Source organism: Eleutherodactylus coqui, chromosome 6, assembly GCF_035609145.1.
Source record: "Eleutherodactylus coqui strain aEleCoq1 chromosome 6, aEleCoq1.hap1, whole genome shotgun sequence".
Lineage (NCBI taxonomy): Eukaryota > Metazoa > Chordata > Amphibia > Anura > Eleutherodactylidae > Eleutherodactylus > Eleutherodactylus coqui.
Genome location: NC_089842.1, coordinates 160761214 through 160777215, shown reverse-complemented (window position 1 = coordinate 160777215; position 16002 = coordinate 160761214). Strand labels below are relative to the sequence as shown.

At 42.4% G+C, this 16002-nt stretch overlaps 1 protein-coding gene across 2 annotated transcripts in view; it reads right to left on the bottom strand.

The window, feature by feature from the left end:
• The window catches only part of MDGA2 (MAM domain containing glycosylphosphatidylinositol anchor 2), a 646753-nt gene that overhangs the window by 75569 nt on the left and 555182 nt on the right, over window positions 1–16002 (bottom strand). For both annotated transcript variants that reach the window (XM_066608091.1, XM_066608092.1), the window contains exon 10: window positions 2080–2228. In XM_066608091.1, coding sequence (XP_066464188.1) covers window positions 2080–2228 — 149 coding nt within the window. The remainder of the gene's footprint in view (window positions 1–2079; window positions 2229–16002) is intronic.

Here is a 16002-nt window from a genome sequence, read left to right as displayed (position 1 = left end):
CCTCATGGAAGAATTTGAAATCAATAATTTCTAATCATTACGTATTACACACGTGCATTTTACATGCACAAATAAGCACAAACATCGCAATCCCCTGCTGCAGCTGTGACAGTTGTGGCAGGATGAAGGAAACCCCCCCAAGGATGCAAGGCTGTTTCCATGTGAAAAACGCCTCGCATCCAGGAGTTTTCAGAGGGATGGTGAGGTTGATATCGGGGCGTGAATCACAGCCTGATATCACTCTCACCAGTGTGATGGAGCCCAGCGAGATGAAGCCCCGCGGGGCTTTAGGATTTCCTCATAGCTGTGCTCTCTCTCCCTGCTATGGCTTAATCCCCCCCATAGCCCTGCTCACTCTGTCCCTCCTACGGGGATCGCCAAAGGATATCCCAATAGCGCAGAGAGAGGGGCAGGACTAGAGAGGGGGGAGGGGCTATAGGACTTCTCACAATGATCCCCTATAGAAAAGACAGAGAGTGTGTGTCTAGAGGGGCAGGGCTAGAGGATGGATCCCTCTAGCCCTGCCCCCTCCTCCCATGCTCTCAGGTGAGGCCTGTAACCCCACCCCCTCTCTCTAACCACTGTAGGGAAATCCCTTGAGGAATCCGCTGCTGGGTAGAGAGGTGGAGGGAGTCCCCTACTGCCCCCCACTGCTGGGAAATCGCCCAGCAGCGGGGCTTGAGGAATTCCCAGCTGCTTACAGTGGGACATTTAAAACGTGCTGCCCAGAAGCACATTTAAAATGTCCCATTGTATACCTCTGTTAGTCCCCACAGAGATTAAGGGAACCCTCAGAGTATACCCTCATCTCCATGGGGACTAACAAGAGTCTACAGTGGGACATTTAAAATGTGCTTCTGGGTGTAGCGGTGTCGCTGCAGTTGGGAATTCCCTTGGTCGGCAGATATCCTCCTAAAATGACATAGAATCTTCTTTTCCAGCACAGTAGTTTCCATAGACTCCTTCTCCTATAGGAGTCAATGGAAACTCCTGCACATCACGCACCGAAGATGGGTCAGATCCTATCTTTTCTTGCACCATGGACCTTAGATGCATGCATTGTAGCCAAGCCTGTCCTATCTTTGTAAGGTGCACATTTTTTGCACATCTAAAATTCCTTCATCTGAACGCTTCTATAGGAAACCATTGCTTCTAATAGATGCAATTTTTTTTCACGCACCTATTCTGCGTCAAAACCACGCTTGTGTGAATGAGGCCTCACTGTCAGAAAGTAATATCTAATCTGTGTCTCCTCCCTTTCAGTTTCATCCCATTGCTTCTAGTCTTTCCTTGTGCAAATGAGAATAGGGCTGATCCTTCATTTCCCTACAGCGCCATCACAGGAAAAATAAAGCATTACACACTGCCCATTCATATCAAGGGATTGTTTGTGTACTGTAGGACATAGTAGGTCCTCCAGTATGAGGGACACTCTTTATACTCACTCTCCCCACCTAGAGCTAGAGATGTGGATTCTGAACAGAGAACCCTTATCTACTAAATCTGAATTTCCTAATATGGTGTGTGAAAATAGTTTTTCTAAAGTAGACGCTTCCTTTAAGAAACAGGTATTTCAGTAAGTAGCAAAAATCTTATGTTATTGGAGCTAGTCTTTTTCTGTCCTTATCTTCCAGATTTTTTTTAATTGAGCACACAGCAATCAAACAGACAAGCGTCCTCCAGGATGATGATTGTAGACTGTAGATGAGAAGCCTTCCTGCCTTCTGTTGCATATGGTGCGAAAGCAGAGGCCAACTCGGCATGCATAAAACAAATGATCTATATCTGAATGTCTTGTATTTTACAAGTATGCTTTTATCTCAACCCAAGTTCCTTCAGATGGAAGTTAATCTTAAAATGTAATTAAATTTTTAGGCCTTTAAATTGCAAACCTGTCTGTCGTATCTCCTGCTCTACACAGCACATCTGTAACCAAGAAATCAATTCCCGGCGAGTAAGAAGGAATGATTACCCTTTCAAGAATGTTTTTCAATGCTTTAGTACACGCCTTACAATCTCAAGACAAGCAAATAATGCACCCATTAAATTGTTATTTTATTCTTTAGTGTAAGGGATCACCTGCTTAAGTCCCAAGCGATACGCCAGTATTCGGTCCACAGCGTCCGGGTTCATCTGAGTCCACTGTAAACTGTAGGAGTAGACACTGGCTTTGCTTTGCCATAGTGGGTTGTAGGTATCATAGTAGAATTCGGGGGGATAGGCCTTTCCTGAATGCAAATATATAATGGGACATTGTTATATATTTACACACATAAATACGATATTTTTATATAGTTTTAGAAAGGAGAAAAAAATTGTAAAACAGCTGTGTATTAAATGTGCAGACAGAAATGTGGTGCCTATCCTTATTTTGGGTTTTATTTTCCTCTACTGGTTTCTGCTAATGCATACTTCCTGTCTCTAGGCTTCCTGAGTTGATTAGCTCTTCCTGGTGTGATGTCAGAGCTGTGCTGTGTGCTTTCAGCCAATCATAGCCTTGCCTTGCTGCTCTTCCCCCTCTCACATCATGCTGTGTGTTACATCCCAGCTGGACGCAAAACACTTCTTTCGGGCCAGACATAGTTTGTTGTCCTAAAAGGACACATATATATACACAATATACTAATGTAGAGGGCTACAAAACCAAGAAGTGGGGGAATGGGAAATCTGACCCTAACTTACTTATGCAATGAGACTCTATCTAAAAGTGGAGCACTCGCCCTGATGAGGGCAACCCTAGGATGACCCTGAATCTCCCTAGTTAGAAACAGGGATAATGTTAGCTACAGTAATAATATATATGGTATAGCTAATAAACAAGCCTGCAATGAACCAGATAAAATAACAATGCAGAAATAGCAATAAGTCAGGAGATAGATGTTACAACACCCCAAATTTCCTTCACACCAAACAGATCTGACAATAGAACAGAACAGGAGCTGCCAACATGACTAGAAACAGCTTTCATCTAGAAGTATAAATGGTGTACTCAATGAGGAGTTAGAATAAATGCAAACAGGCAAACGCTGATTAGTCTGCTGGGACGCATGCCTGCCAGTTGACCAATCCATCCACATATAAGCAGAGAAGTGTTAATGTTGGCGTCCAAAGCCAGAATGACACTGAGCATGTGCCGACATGTGGATCATATGGGCCAGGGTTGATAACTTGATGTCACCCCGGTCCTGATCCGATATGGCCGTCGACCCATGACATTTTCCCTTGAACAGTATCATTTCTTTTAAGTGTGTATCAGCACTCCCTTCCTCACCTTTGTGTCTGTCTAGTATTTACTAGATGGGCTTTTGTTAACTGAGGTGGAGTCTGTGCAGGCAGAGGAAGGGATACTACGGGCTGCCAAATTACGAATAAGATGCCACCTTTTCCTTATACAAAGTTTCATATTTGTATATATGTTAATCATTTATACAATTTTTGTGAAGCAGCAAGTGGAAAAAAATATGGAGACACCGTGCAAAATGCATGCCTTAAGTTACATGGCATTATTAATCATATTTCAAGAAGACATGTAGAGTCCGATTTTTAGTGAAAGTAATATAACACAGATGCTGCTGGGCAGAATGGAACATCTTTCCGAGCAACAAGGTTCCATTGGTCAGAGGTTTGAGCTACTCAGCTGCTATTACCAGCTGGCTCCCAAAACCACCCAGAGCAGGGCAAGAGGTGAGGTAAACAAAAATTTGGAGGGAAAGCTCTCAGCCAAGCAGGGGTCAAAAGGGCAGCTTAGTGCTAATCATTAAATTCTCATGCATTTTGTAAGGTGTTTAGATATTTCTGTCCACCCCTTGTATGTTCTACCCGTTGGTCTCTACTTGTTTGTTGGTCTACGGGTGATTTAAGTGTATATGGATGTGTGTACAAAGACTATAATTGAGATAATTTGGCCCCTTTTAAGAACCATCTTTGCAATACGTCAGTTGAATTAGTTGCATTATTACTAAATCGATGAAAATGCGATGCACTATTAACGTAAAAGCATAAAGTTCTTATTGCATTAAATTACTAGGAAATATTATTTTAAAATCAGACTGGGTAAGGACTTTTACGGAGACATACTAAAAACTGAATACATTGAAAGGGAAATGCTCTTGAGTGAGATCTTCCACTTACCACTCGATCATTTCAAACGTAAAAGCTTTTGTAATATGTCATATGGAGACAAACAATGTGAGGGTTATTTTTCAAAGAATGGTAACCTCACCTGTTTGGAAAATGCATCACTTTCTATAGAGGCCATGTTGCACCCAGTACCTGAGGGGGCCTACATAAAAGCATGCCTGTGTTATCTGACCAATTTCCTTAGTATATTTCTACATTCTATTTTGTACATGATTGTGGAGGCAGACATCTTGCTTTATAACTGCCACATGGACAGAAGTAAACTCTTTAAGAAAATTATTAATTGATTTCTATTGAAAAGTGGTGTGGGCATGCTTTGTACCATGCAGAGTTCATTGTGAAAGAAGAAGAGAAGGAGGAGGCGACCTGTGTCTATTATCTATTGTCAATGGTATGATTCTTTACCATCTGCCTCCAACTTTATAATAGAGGTAATCCTGCCCTGATGACTACAAAAAAGGGATCTGTACAATATAGAATTTGTCAATTTATTGTGAAGGCTTAGTGCACAGGGTGAAAACAGCAAGATTTCAAGATTTCTTTTTAATACACTATAACAAAATGATTCCTAATTTTAAATACACTGCAGTTGCTTTGACTTTGCTGTTAGAATTGTTTGAGATGTATTGTTATTTCCTTTGTGCACTGTGATACCTGAGTGGGCAGAGTGTGACACAATGATTCTCTCTTTAGTGTTCTTAAAATCCTGTGTCAGCACTTTTACAGTGTTCAGTGACAAGGGGACTCCCCATGGGGATGAAGGAATCCCCTGCCACAGCTGAATCCAATGAATGGCTGAGCACTGCCTGTGATTGTCTGTGCGCTGTGACCAATCACAGGCAGCGCTCAGCTGTCATTCAATGAATGGTTGAGCACTGCCTGTGATTGGTTGAGGGATGATTTTCAGGAAAAGGCTTATATGGCATTTTTTTCCATTTTAATTGATGCCAGACTCCCTCTTTAAGGTTAGAAAACAAAGGTTCTCAAAATGCTTTTAACTATGTTATGTCAGGCTATGTTTATATGGCTTAGAGTGTCTGAAATAGATAATGTAACAGTAACATCTCAGATATTTATGGCATACTCTAAGCATCTGCATAAATGACTATGCTTGAAATACCCATTTGATACCCATTTGATGTTACATAATTGAGGTTTCACCATGCAGCACCCTCAGCACCTTAACAGTGGACCTAGGATTGCAACCGGGCCGGAAAATTACCAGCCTGGCAGGCATTTTTGTCTTTGTGGTTTTTTTATCAGTAAGATAGTTCTGTACTTTTAGTTTGTATCTCTTGTTGTATTTTCACATATGTCTTTTTTTCAATAAAGGCCTTTTCATGACTCTTTCCATACTTTGTCTAAATAGTTGTCAGAGCTTGAACCCCTCTGACCTCCTGTGCTTTAGTCAGTGGCTCTCCCTATTGAGCCATCTATGCTTGGGCAGTTTCCCTGCATTCCCTTACCTTGTTTCCAGATTTTACTATTTAGCCCCTATTCTTGCTCTGCCTGTTTCTGATTAGAACTTCCTATAAAAGCCTGGCCCTGACACTCCTTCCTTGCATGATTATTCTGCTCCACAGCATTGGTCAAGCTCCACTTCTGCCTGCTCCTCTGCTATTGCTACAAGACCTCCTGGTACCAACTTATGGCTTCCCTTCTGACTATGCTACCCACCGCATCCATCTGTACTGCAAACTGAGACCTCCTAGTGCTGGCCCCTGGCTTCCCTTCTGACTACGCTAATGGCCTCATCCATATGTATTGCTAACCGAGACTTCCTGTTGCTGACCCTTGGCTTCCCTTCTGACTACACCACCCACCTCATCCATCTGTACTGCAAACAGAGACCTCCTGTTGCTGACCCCTGGCTTGCCCTCTGACTACGCTAACCACGTCATCCATATGTACTGCTAACCGAGACCTCCAATTGCTGACTGTTGGCTCTTGTTTGACTACTCTCCAGACTTGTGGCTGCTACACCTGAGGCTTCACCCTAGTGCCTGAATCCGCTACAATAGTATTGGTCATTCTGTATAATGCCTAGGTATTCTATACAATGCACATGGAATGTATATAGCATACATGAATAAAACACAGATTTCGTATCTCCCACAGCCTATAGATTGCCTACACATTCTATACAATGCCTGTCTATATCATATACAAATACTCTGATTAGGGAGTTGGTGCATTATGGCACAAGGATCAAAGTAAATGAACTTCTAATTCAACAAAATCTGATAACCAATGCAGTCTAGAACATGTAAGTCAAAAGTGTACAGAAGTCCAAGAACCCACCAGCGCCTGTGAACCACCTTTGCATAATGAGGATGTATTTTTAGATTTGCTTAACCTTCAGTTACTCTGAAAGTCTGAATTAAAATCAAGATCAAAGGGAAAAAAATGACTTTCTTCAGAAAACATGTCCTTGTTTAGCATATTAGAAATGCCTGCAGCTCTACAGTACTGGTGTGATTCCTGACAAGGAGACTAACACACTCGGTTTGATCAGCTGGGAAGTGGTGATGCTTAAGGCAGAGCTGTAGATTCTCCTCTCTCTCCTTCTTTTCTTTTGTCAGTCTATAGAGACCTGCAGAGCATACAGTCACCGAAAAAAAAAAACGGAATCACTTCTAGTTCTCAGTGATGAATGCATTTTCGCCATCCTGGAACGTGTGAAATTTGTTTTTAAAATGCGTTTCCTTTCTAAACTCTCTATGATACTTCCAGCAAGTTTTTGAATAAGACTAAAAGGTTGAAATATTAAAGAAATTCTTCAGAAACAGTGCCGCGCTCCCTGCAATAAACAATGATCTGCCTGTCTAAACAGGCTGAGCAAGAGTGAACGAGTTAGTGGTGATGTGACTCACTCATTCACTCGCTAAAATGAGAATCGGCTCGTCTAAAAGAGGTATAAGCTGCAATACCACACCCAAGCTATGCACAGGAAAACAGTTATTTTTTTAAATCCTGCACAACCCCTTTAATGGAGAAACAGAGTTTGAATCCAGCTCTTAAAAAGAAGATGATATAAGTTTACGGAATTCATATAACAAAAGGAAATATAGGTAGGCGACATATCTGATGCCACTTGCTAGTTTCAGATGCCTCCATGTCCTAAGTTGTAGCTACAGCTAAGGAAGTATTAGAAACGCGTAAGCTGCAACATATATGTCACCTTCTCTTAGTTCTTTTTGATATATGAATTTAATATTTCATTGTTTCTTAATAATCATTTGTGTCTTCTTCATCGTGAGAGCTGGTGATGTGTTTTTCTTATACGCTAAAGAAAGTCCAATTAACATGCATACATGAGCGTCAGCTCCTCATTAACTGGATCCAATCCCAAGCATGATATATGCCCGAAGCAGTCTAGACATCCAGGCATGTAGAAAAAACATAATTTCAGTAATCTTGCATATGCTAAAAACATTGACGTTTATTACATCTTGACATATAAAAACATCATGAGACTGGAACAAAAAACTAGAAAATTTGTTAGGCGTTTCAGGTTATAGAAGATTGGCCCTTTCTCATAGTAGAAACTATGAGGATTGACCAATCTTCTATGGCCTGAAACATGTAAATACGTTCTAGTTTTTTGACTATGTCAATACATAATAAACTTCAATGTTTTTAGCACGTACAATAGTGCTGGAATCTTGTTTTTGCTACATTTTTTTTCTAATGATTCGCTGTCCCGATTCCCCACTGTCACCCGCTGAAGTTCATTCACTGCACAAAAATCTAACATAGTGACAAAGTATGCTAGGCTGAAAAAAGGTGAATGCCCATTCAGTTCAGCTTCCCCCACCCCCCACTCCACCCCCATGTTGATCCAGAGGAAGGCAAAAAAAACAAACAATGAGGCAGAAGCCAATTTACCCCATTTTAGGGGAATAAATTTCTTCCCGACTCCATGATGGCAGTCAGAATAAACCCTTGATCAACAATTGAAAAGTTTTTACATGACTCCAAGTCCGGCAGTCAGAAGATCCCCAGATCAACAACCCTTCAGGTTATTTAATGTCTATATCCTGTAATATCATAGAGCTCTAGAAAGACGTCTAGTCTCTCTCAAACTCCAATCAATCAATTTTGCCATCACCACGTCCTCAGGCAGAGAGTTCCACAGTCTCACTGCTCATACAGTAAAGAACCCCCTTCTGTGTTGGTGATGAAACCTTCTTTCCTATAAACATAAAGGATGTCCTCTTGTTACCATCGCCGTCCTGGGTATAAAAATATTATGGGAGAGATCCTTGTATTGTCCCCTAATGTATTTATACATAGTTATTTGGTCGCCCCTTAGTCGTCTTTATTCTAGGGTAAATATTCCTAATTTTATAACCTTTCTCGGTATTCAAATTCTCCCATTCCGTTTATTAATTTAGTCACCCTTCCCTTGACCCTCTTAAGCCTTGCCATGACTTTCCTGAGTACTGGTGTAAAGAACTGTACCTAGTATTCCATGTGAGGCCTGACAAGTGCCTTATATAGTAGAAGAATAATGTTCTCGGCTCTCGCCCCTATACCCCATTTAATGCACTCCTAAACTTTATTTGCTCTTTGCAGCAGCTGACTGACATTGATTGTTCCAGTTAGGTCTACAGTCAACTAGTACCCCCAGGTCTTTTTCCATCTCACTTTTCCCTAGCAGTACCCTATTTAGTGTATATTGGTGACATCCGTTTCTCCTGCCCATGTGCATAACCTTACATTTATCAATGTTGAAATTCATTTGCCATTTTTCTGCCCAAGCCCTCAGACTATTTAAGTCCATTAGCAGCCGTACATTGTCCTCAGTTGTATTAATTATCTTGTATAATTTTGTATCGTCTGCAGATATTGGTATTTCACTGTGCAGTCCTTCTATCAGGTCAATGATAAATATATTGAACAGAATGGGGCCCAATATTCAACCCTGTTTCACTCAAGCGAATAAGTTGGCGCTATACAAATAAAGATTATTATTACCCCATTAGCAACGGTGGCCCAATCGGAGTACGAACCATTTTGTAAATGTGGCAAACTGGGATATGAACAAATATCTTCTTATCTGCGTACATGTGTATTCTGTAACGTCAAACTGGGACATGAACACTCTGCAGAACTCCGGTTCACAGAACTGCAAACTGGACTCAAAACTCACAGACATGACTGAGAAACAGACATAAACGTTACGCCATTCACACTCATGAACTGGTGAAACCAGATCAAACAGCAGAACTGCAAAACAGACTTCATACTCACGGACAGACACAAACCAATAAATGCTCAAAGCACGCACCACGCATACCCGCATGTAAAAACAGATAGAATAAATGAAAAATGAGGTATTACTTTGCATTTTGGCCAAGATACTTAAGTCTGCAAGCCTACTTCACAGGTCCTCATTGTCTAATGGATCCCTATACTAACGAGACAGCTAGCCAAACAATCCTGCAATGCAGGGCGATCATCTTGATAGGGACGACCCTGCACTGGAATCTAGGGACCTACCTCGTTCTAGATGATAAAGGACCCACAGCAAGACACAGTTAACACTACACGTACCGAGAGTTGCACAGAAACGCAGGAGCATGACACTGTTCACACTGAAAATACTGAACACTGCACAGACATATCATGTCTAGCCAAATGCACAGACATGCAGGAGCATGACACTATTCACACAAAAAACACTGAACAAACAGAGAAAAGACCAACAGCCTCTAGCAAAGGAGCTGGTATATATGAGCAACAGACTTTAGAGATTGGCTGGCTGGAGCAATCTACACCCAGCCAGCTCAGTCAACACCACCTGTGAAACTATGCTGCTGAAAACCCATGTTGTATGACAGATCCCAGCAGCGAACCTTAACCTTATCTCTCCCTTAAAGAGGGGCGCCTGGAGAGACAGGCACCTAACACACAGGGGTCTAAGACCTGGGGGACTGGCCGGCTGGAGAAATTCACTCCCCAGGCAGCTCAATCAACCCCCACCTGTGGGGCTAAACAGCTGGAAACCTGTGTAGTACCACAGATCCTAGCAGACACACTAACACATTTACTACTACCCTCTGCTTTCTATCTCTGAGCCAGTTCTTTACCCAGCTACACACATTTTCACCCAGACCAAGCTGTCCCATCTTATATATTAACCTATTCAGATTGCCGTACACAAGCTGTCCCATCTTACATATTAAGCTATTCAGATTGCCGTAGACAAGCTGTCCCATAAATAACATCGCCATCGATGGTCAGAGCAGTAAGTGTAATAGACTGCTTCCTTCCTGTTGAAATCAATAGGTGCAATGCCTTCTATTACACTTCTGGCTCCTCATTGCGGTCTGAGCCAGAAGTGTAATAGAAGGCTTCCTTCCAATTGATTTCAATTCTATTCTTCTATTACAGTTTTGGCCCTGTCCACTGATGATGATGTCTGGCCCCACTGCACTGACAGAGGGCCAGAGGACCAATTGATGGGCAGGGATGATGATCGGCAGATCCCTGCCGATCAACTATTGCTGATCAACTACTGTAACGTGAATGTAGGTCATCAATTAAAGCCTAGAATACCCTTTTAAGTTTAAGCAAGCTGTAGGGATTAAGGGGTTAGGGCTGAGTCTTCACACAATGCTCATGATGTGCAGCAGCCTATATCTTGGCAACAGCAAAAATTGTATCTGGTCTACTAAACCAACCAACATTTAAAGCAAATCAGTTGTAGCATATCATTAATTTCCTTTACACAGCTAATACGTTTTAGCAGAGTCTGCTGTTATCCACATGTAACATCAATTTATCTCCTAATTGCTCTCAATTTATTGCTTATCATGCTAAACATCCCTCCAGATATTCCGTCTTCATGCTAGGTCGCAAATTACAAGTGAAACAAATGACGCCAAATAATGTTATATATTAGTTATAATTTAAGAGAGATCCTAAAAAAAATCCAATTTCCTGACAAGGATAATGTCTCCAGTAGTATTTTCTTCTCTTGATGTTGTAGTTTAGCTTTTACTACAGGTAATAAAATTATATTTCTATTCATCTGTCAGGCAGATTTTCCTGCCGAATTAACCTCAGTTTCTTTATGCGTTTTACGTATGGAGATACTCTTTTATCTGAAAAGTTTAGCAGTTTAGATTGCAACTTTAGTAGTCTCCAACTTTTGAAAGCAGAGAGAACATGGCACCCTTATAAAGAGGGGGCCTGGTTCGTGAGATTTGCCTTTCTAGAGGAACTGCATTGTTGGCAAGCCAGGGGTAAGGCCATTTGGAGAAAACAAATACCCTTCTGTAAGGAACTTGTTGTTTGTATAGCGCCAACGTATTCCGCAGCACATTCAGGTAATTTATTTCTTACCCACTCCCCCATCAAGCTGGGTACCGACCTCAGGAGGATGGAAGGCTGAGTCAACCTTCAGCTGGCTACCTGAACCATGCAGGGATTGAACCATGCATGGTCTCTTCTGTGGCCCAATTTTTCCACGGCCTTAATGGGAACCCGTCATGGTCTGTAATGCACCATAAATTTATAAGGGGTAGTGGCAAGGAGCCAGGTTCTGTTTTTTATGCTCACCTGCTTCCTGTGGTGCCCATTACTGAAGTCTGCATGCTGAACGAAAATCTGACTGTTTTCAGAGTCCTGTCCATGTGCTCTCCTATACAAGTCTAGAGATGAGCATGAGCATGGGACTCTGAAAAAAGTCAGCTTTTCATGCGTCGAGACTACATGCACATGGACAATTTAAAAGTTGCACTCAATATTCTTGGAAGACATTTGTATCAGACAGCACACGGACATCCCGAGAATCAGACAAGAAAAAGGATATGATGCAATTTTTCTATCTAAGAAAAAAAAAGCCTGTGCGCATACACCTATTCAAGTGAATGGGTGCTATTTCTGTTTGATTTTCGTTTTACGGTCCAAAAATTGGACTGAAAACATGTCCATGTTCATGTTGCCTTACGCAGGTGACAGATTCCCTTTAATGGCCTTCCTACAGTAAATCAATCTGTACTCCAACAGCCTACACATACCGCTGACTTACAATTGTGTTATTTTACAATATTTTCATTATTTTACACGTTACCTGTATGCATGTAATAATACAGTATGCTCTTACATCATGTGTGGAGGTCTATTCCTATATTTTACATGGGCTCTTCTTAAGAGATAAGGATTTAACACTGCATATGGTGGCATTTATATGAAATTATTATGTTAGTTATATATGGCAGTATTATTTTAACACTATGTTAATACTGCTTTCCGCTGCTCGCCCCACCACCTGCGCTGTCAACTCTCTTCCCTCACACCTCCTCTGGTCCCTTTCCATGGCTGTTATTACCCACCATCTTCAACCTCTCCCTGACCTCTGGTATTTTCCCCTCCTCATTCAAACACTCCATCATATCCCCTCTGCTAAAGAAACTGACCCTTGACCTGACCAACGCTGCCATTTATCGACCCATCTCCAACCTACACTTTATCTTCAAAATACTAGAACGCCTTGTCTACTCCCGCCTCACATGCTTTCTCTCTGATAACTCTCTCCTCGACCGTCTCCAGTCCAGCTTCCATCACCTACACTCGACCGAAATAGCCCTCACAAAAGTAACAAATGACCTGATGATGACAAAGTCTAGGACTGACTACTCCTTACTGATCCTCCTTGACCTCTCTGCTGCATTTGACACTGTTGACCATGACCTCCCCCTCAGTATGCTTCGTCTATCGGCCGAAAGGACACTGCTCTCTCCTGGTTCTCCTCCTACTTCTCTGCCCGCTCATTCAGCGTCTCCTTCTCTGGCTCTATCTCCTCTCCGCTTCCTCTTGCTGTTGGGTTCCCCCAGTGCTCAGACCTTCGCCTCCTCCTTTTCTCTATCTACATAGCCCCAATTGGACAAACCATCCACAGATTTGGCCGTCAACATCACCTCTAGGCTGACAACACCCAGCTATATACCTCTTCTCGCAACATCTCAGCACTATTCCTCCAAAACATCACCAACTGTCTGCTGTCTCTAACACCATGTCCTCCATTTTTCTAGGACTTAACCTCTCAAAAATGGACCTTCTCCTTTTTCCACCCTCTGCCAGCTGACCTCCCCCTAACATTTCCATATCAATATCTGGCACTATCATAACCCCCATACAGAATGTCCGCTGCCTTGGGGTCACACTGGATTCTGACCTCTCCTTTACCCCCACATCCAATCTTTGGCCCGAACATGCCACTTGCAACTCAGGAATATTGCTAAAGTCCAGCTGTTCCTCACCATGGACATGCTAAAGACACTCGCGCCCTCATCCATTCTCAACTATTGCAACTTGTTGTTCATTGCACTTCCTCACATCAGGCTTTTCTCTCTCCAATCCATACTAAATGCGGCAGCTAGACTCGTCTTCCTATCCAGCCGCTTCTTAGATGCCTCCGCACTATGCCAGTCACTGCATTGGCTGCCCACCCATTACAGAACTCAATTCAAACTCATCAACCTCACCCACAAAGCTCTCCATGGGCCGTGCCACCATACATCGCTTCCCTCCTGTCCATACACCACCCAGCCCACTCACTCCGATCAGATAACACACTCAGCTAAACAGCCCTCTACTATGAACCTCACATGCTCGCCTACAGGACTTTTCTAGAGCAGCGCTGATCCTCTAGACCACTCTAACATCAGGAGAATCCCCGACGCATAGAACTTCAGATGCGCCTTAAAAACACACCTCTTCAAAAGAAGCATACCAAATCTCCTGATCTAGTCTTCTACCTTCACAACATGCTCGCTGCCCCTCCCTATGGCTTTCCCCTTTTTGCCTATCATGTATATCTCCTGCCCCTGTACCTCCTGTATCACCCCCACCCTCTTTTGTTTCCAAATAATTGAATACCACAACTGTCTGATACCCATACTTATGAATTGCTGAATATCAATCCGCTACCTAAATATCAGAGTGATCTGAAATTATTCCTTGAGGATATGTATCTTTCAGGTGTGATTGACCACAAGTTGCGGGATTTTCTATGTCTTAAATTTCCTAGGGTCCTGATATTATACTCCCTACCCAAGTTTCACAAGGTACTCTCCAACCCGCCTGGACATCCCATAAGCTCGGGGAGGGTATCGTTATTCAGCAATGCCTCAAGATTTCTCGATAGAGTATTGAGAAAACATGTGACTGGGGCGAGATCCTGTTTCTGGGACACCACGGATTTCCAACTTAAAATCAAGGATGTACCCATTACTGCTGGCAGCCTGTTGGGGTCTTTTGACATGGTTTCCCTGTATACGAACATTGAACACCACAGAGGATTAGAAGCTGTAAGGGACCAGCTCTCTAGATCCGACATGTCTAGCCAGCATATAGAATTCCTTCTTTCATTTCTAGATGTATTGTGTAAGAACATTTTCCTATATGATGGTGCCCTATACAGGCAAAAATGCGGCACAGCTATGGGGACCAATGTGGCCCCCACTTTTGCCAGCCTTTACATGAACATGGTGGAGGAGATGTACGTCTATACCTCCTCAGCTTGGATCAATGTCCAGGCTTGGTGGAGGTATATCGACAACATCTTCTTCATCTGGAGAGCTATGAAACCTGAACTACTCCAGTTCCATCGGAAGATTAATCAGATTTTCTGGGAACCATTTCTTTTTCCAGCCATCAGATACAATTTTTGGATGTGTTGATAACTGCATCAGATGGTGGTCTCACGACTGATCTTTTTGTGAAGCCAACTGATCATAAAAATCTGTTGGACTACCAGAGTTAACATCCACCAAGGATGATTCGTTCATTACCCTGGAGCCAGTTGCTCCAGGTGCGAAGAATCGTTGATGACCCACAACTTGATTATCAGGTTAATGTGATGTGTCAAACATTTTTAAATAGGGGTTATCCGAAATTGCTGATGAGTTGCCTCATGTCCGAAATACACACAGTATCAAGAGATCAGTCACTTAAGGGTAACAATAGGGTGGCACAACAAAAACGTATCCCCTTTGTTTCAGTCTTTGGACCAGTTAGTGTTCAGGTCTCTGGCACATTAAGAAAATACTGGGAAAGTGTTATCCCAATGTTGAGGAAATCCAAAATCCTCCACTGATGAGTTATCGACGGGGACCTAACATCAGGGATATAGTGGCGAATACTAATAATGAGATTGTTTCAGCTACAGTTGGTCGCACTTTTTTACCGGTCACTAAACGGGGATGCTACCCTTGCCTCAGTTGCGTCAGCTGCAATAATCTTATCAGAGGCCACTCTTTTTTCCATCCAAGGACACAAGAGAGATTTGACATCCGTGGTAGATATACCTGCACATTGTCCTTTGTCATCTACATGATTAGCTGCCCGTGTGGGCTGCTTTATGTGGGCAAGACTACCACAGATGTCAAGTCTTGTATATCCAAGCATAAATCAACTATTAGGACTTGCGATGAGAGTGCCCGGGTGGCCAAGCATTCTTTGGCCAGGGTCACTCTATTAGTTGACTGCGTTATCGCATTACTGATGGGGTTTCACATTTGTCCCGTGGTGGTGACCGAGAAGGTAGATAAAAATACTCGGAGCTTCAATGGATACTCAGGCTGGATACCCTCCACCCTGGAGGCCTTAATATTGAGTACAACACAGTACCTTTCTTTTAATGTTTTTTATACCTTATACCAGTTTCATTTTCGTATGTTGTCATTTACTGCATTTTCTTTTCTTTTGTCTTTTAGTGGATCGTGGGAGAAGCACCGCGTATTGGACTTTTGGGGCTGCATTTTCAGCTTTATGCGTCATTGCGTTCTTGTCTTTATTAATAACTTTTTGTCAAATTTATAATCTCAATAAATAATTGAAAATACGTGA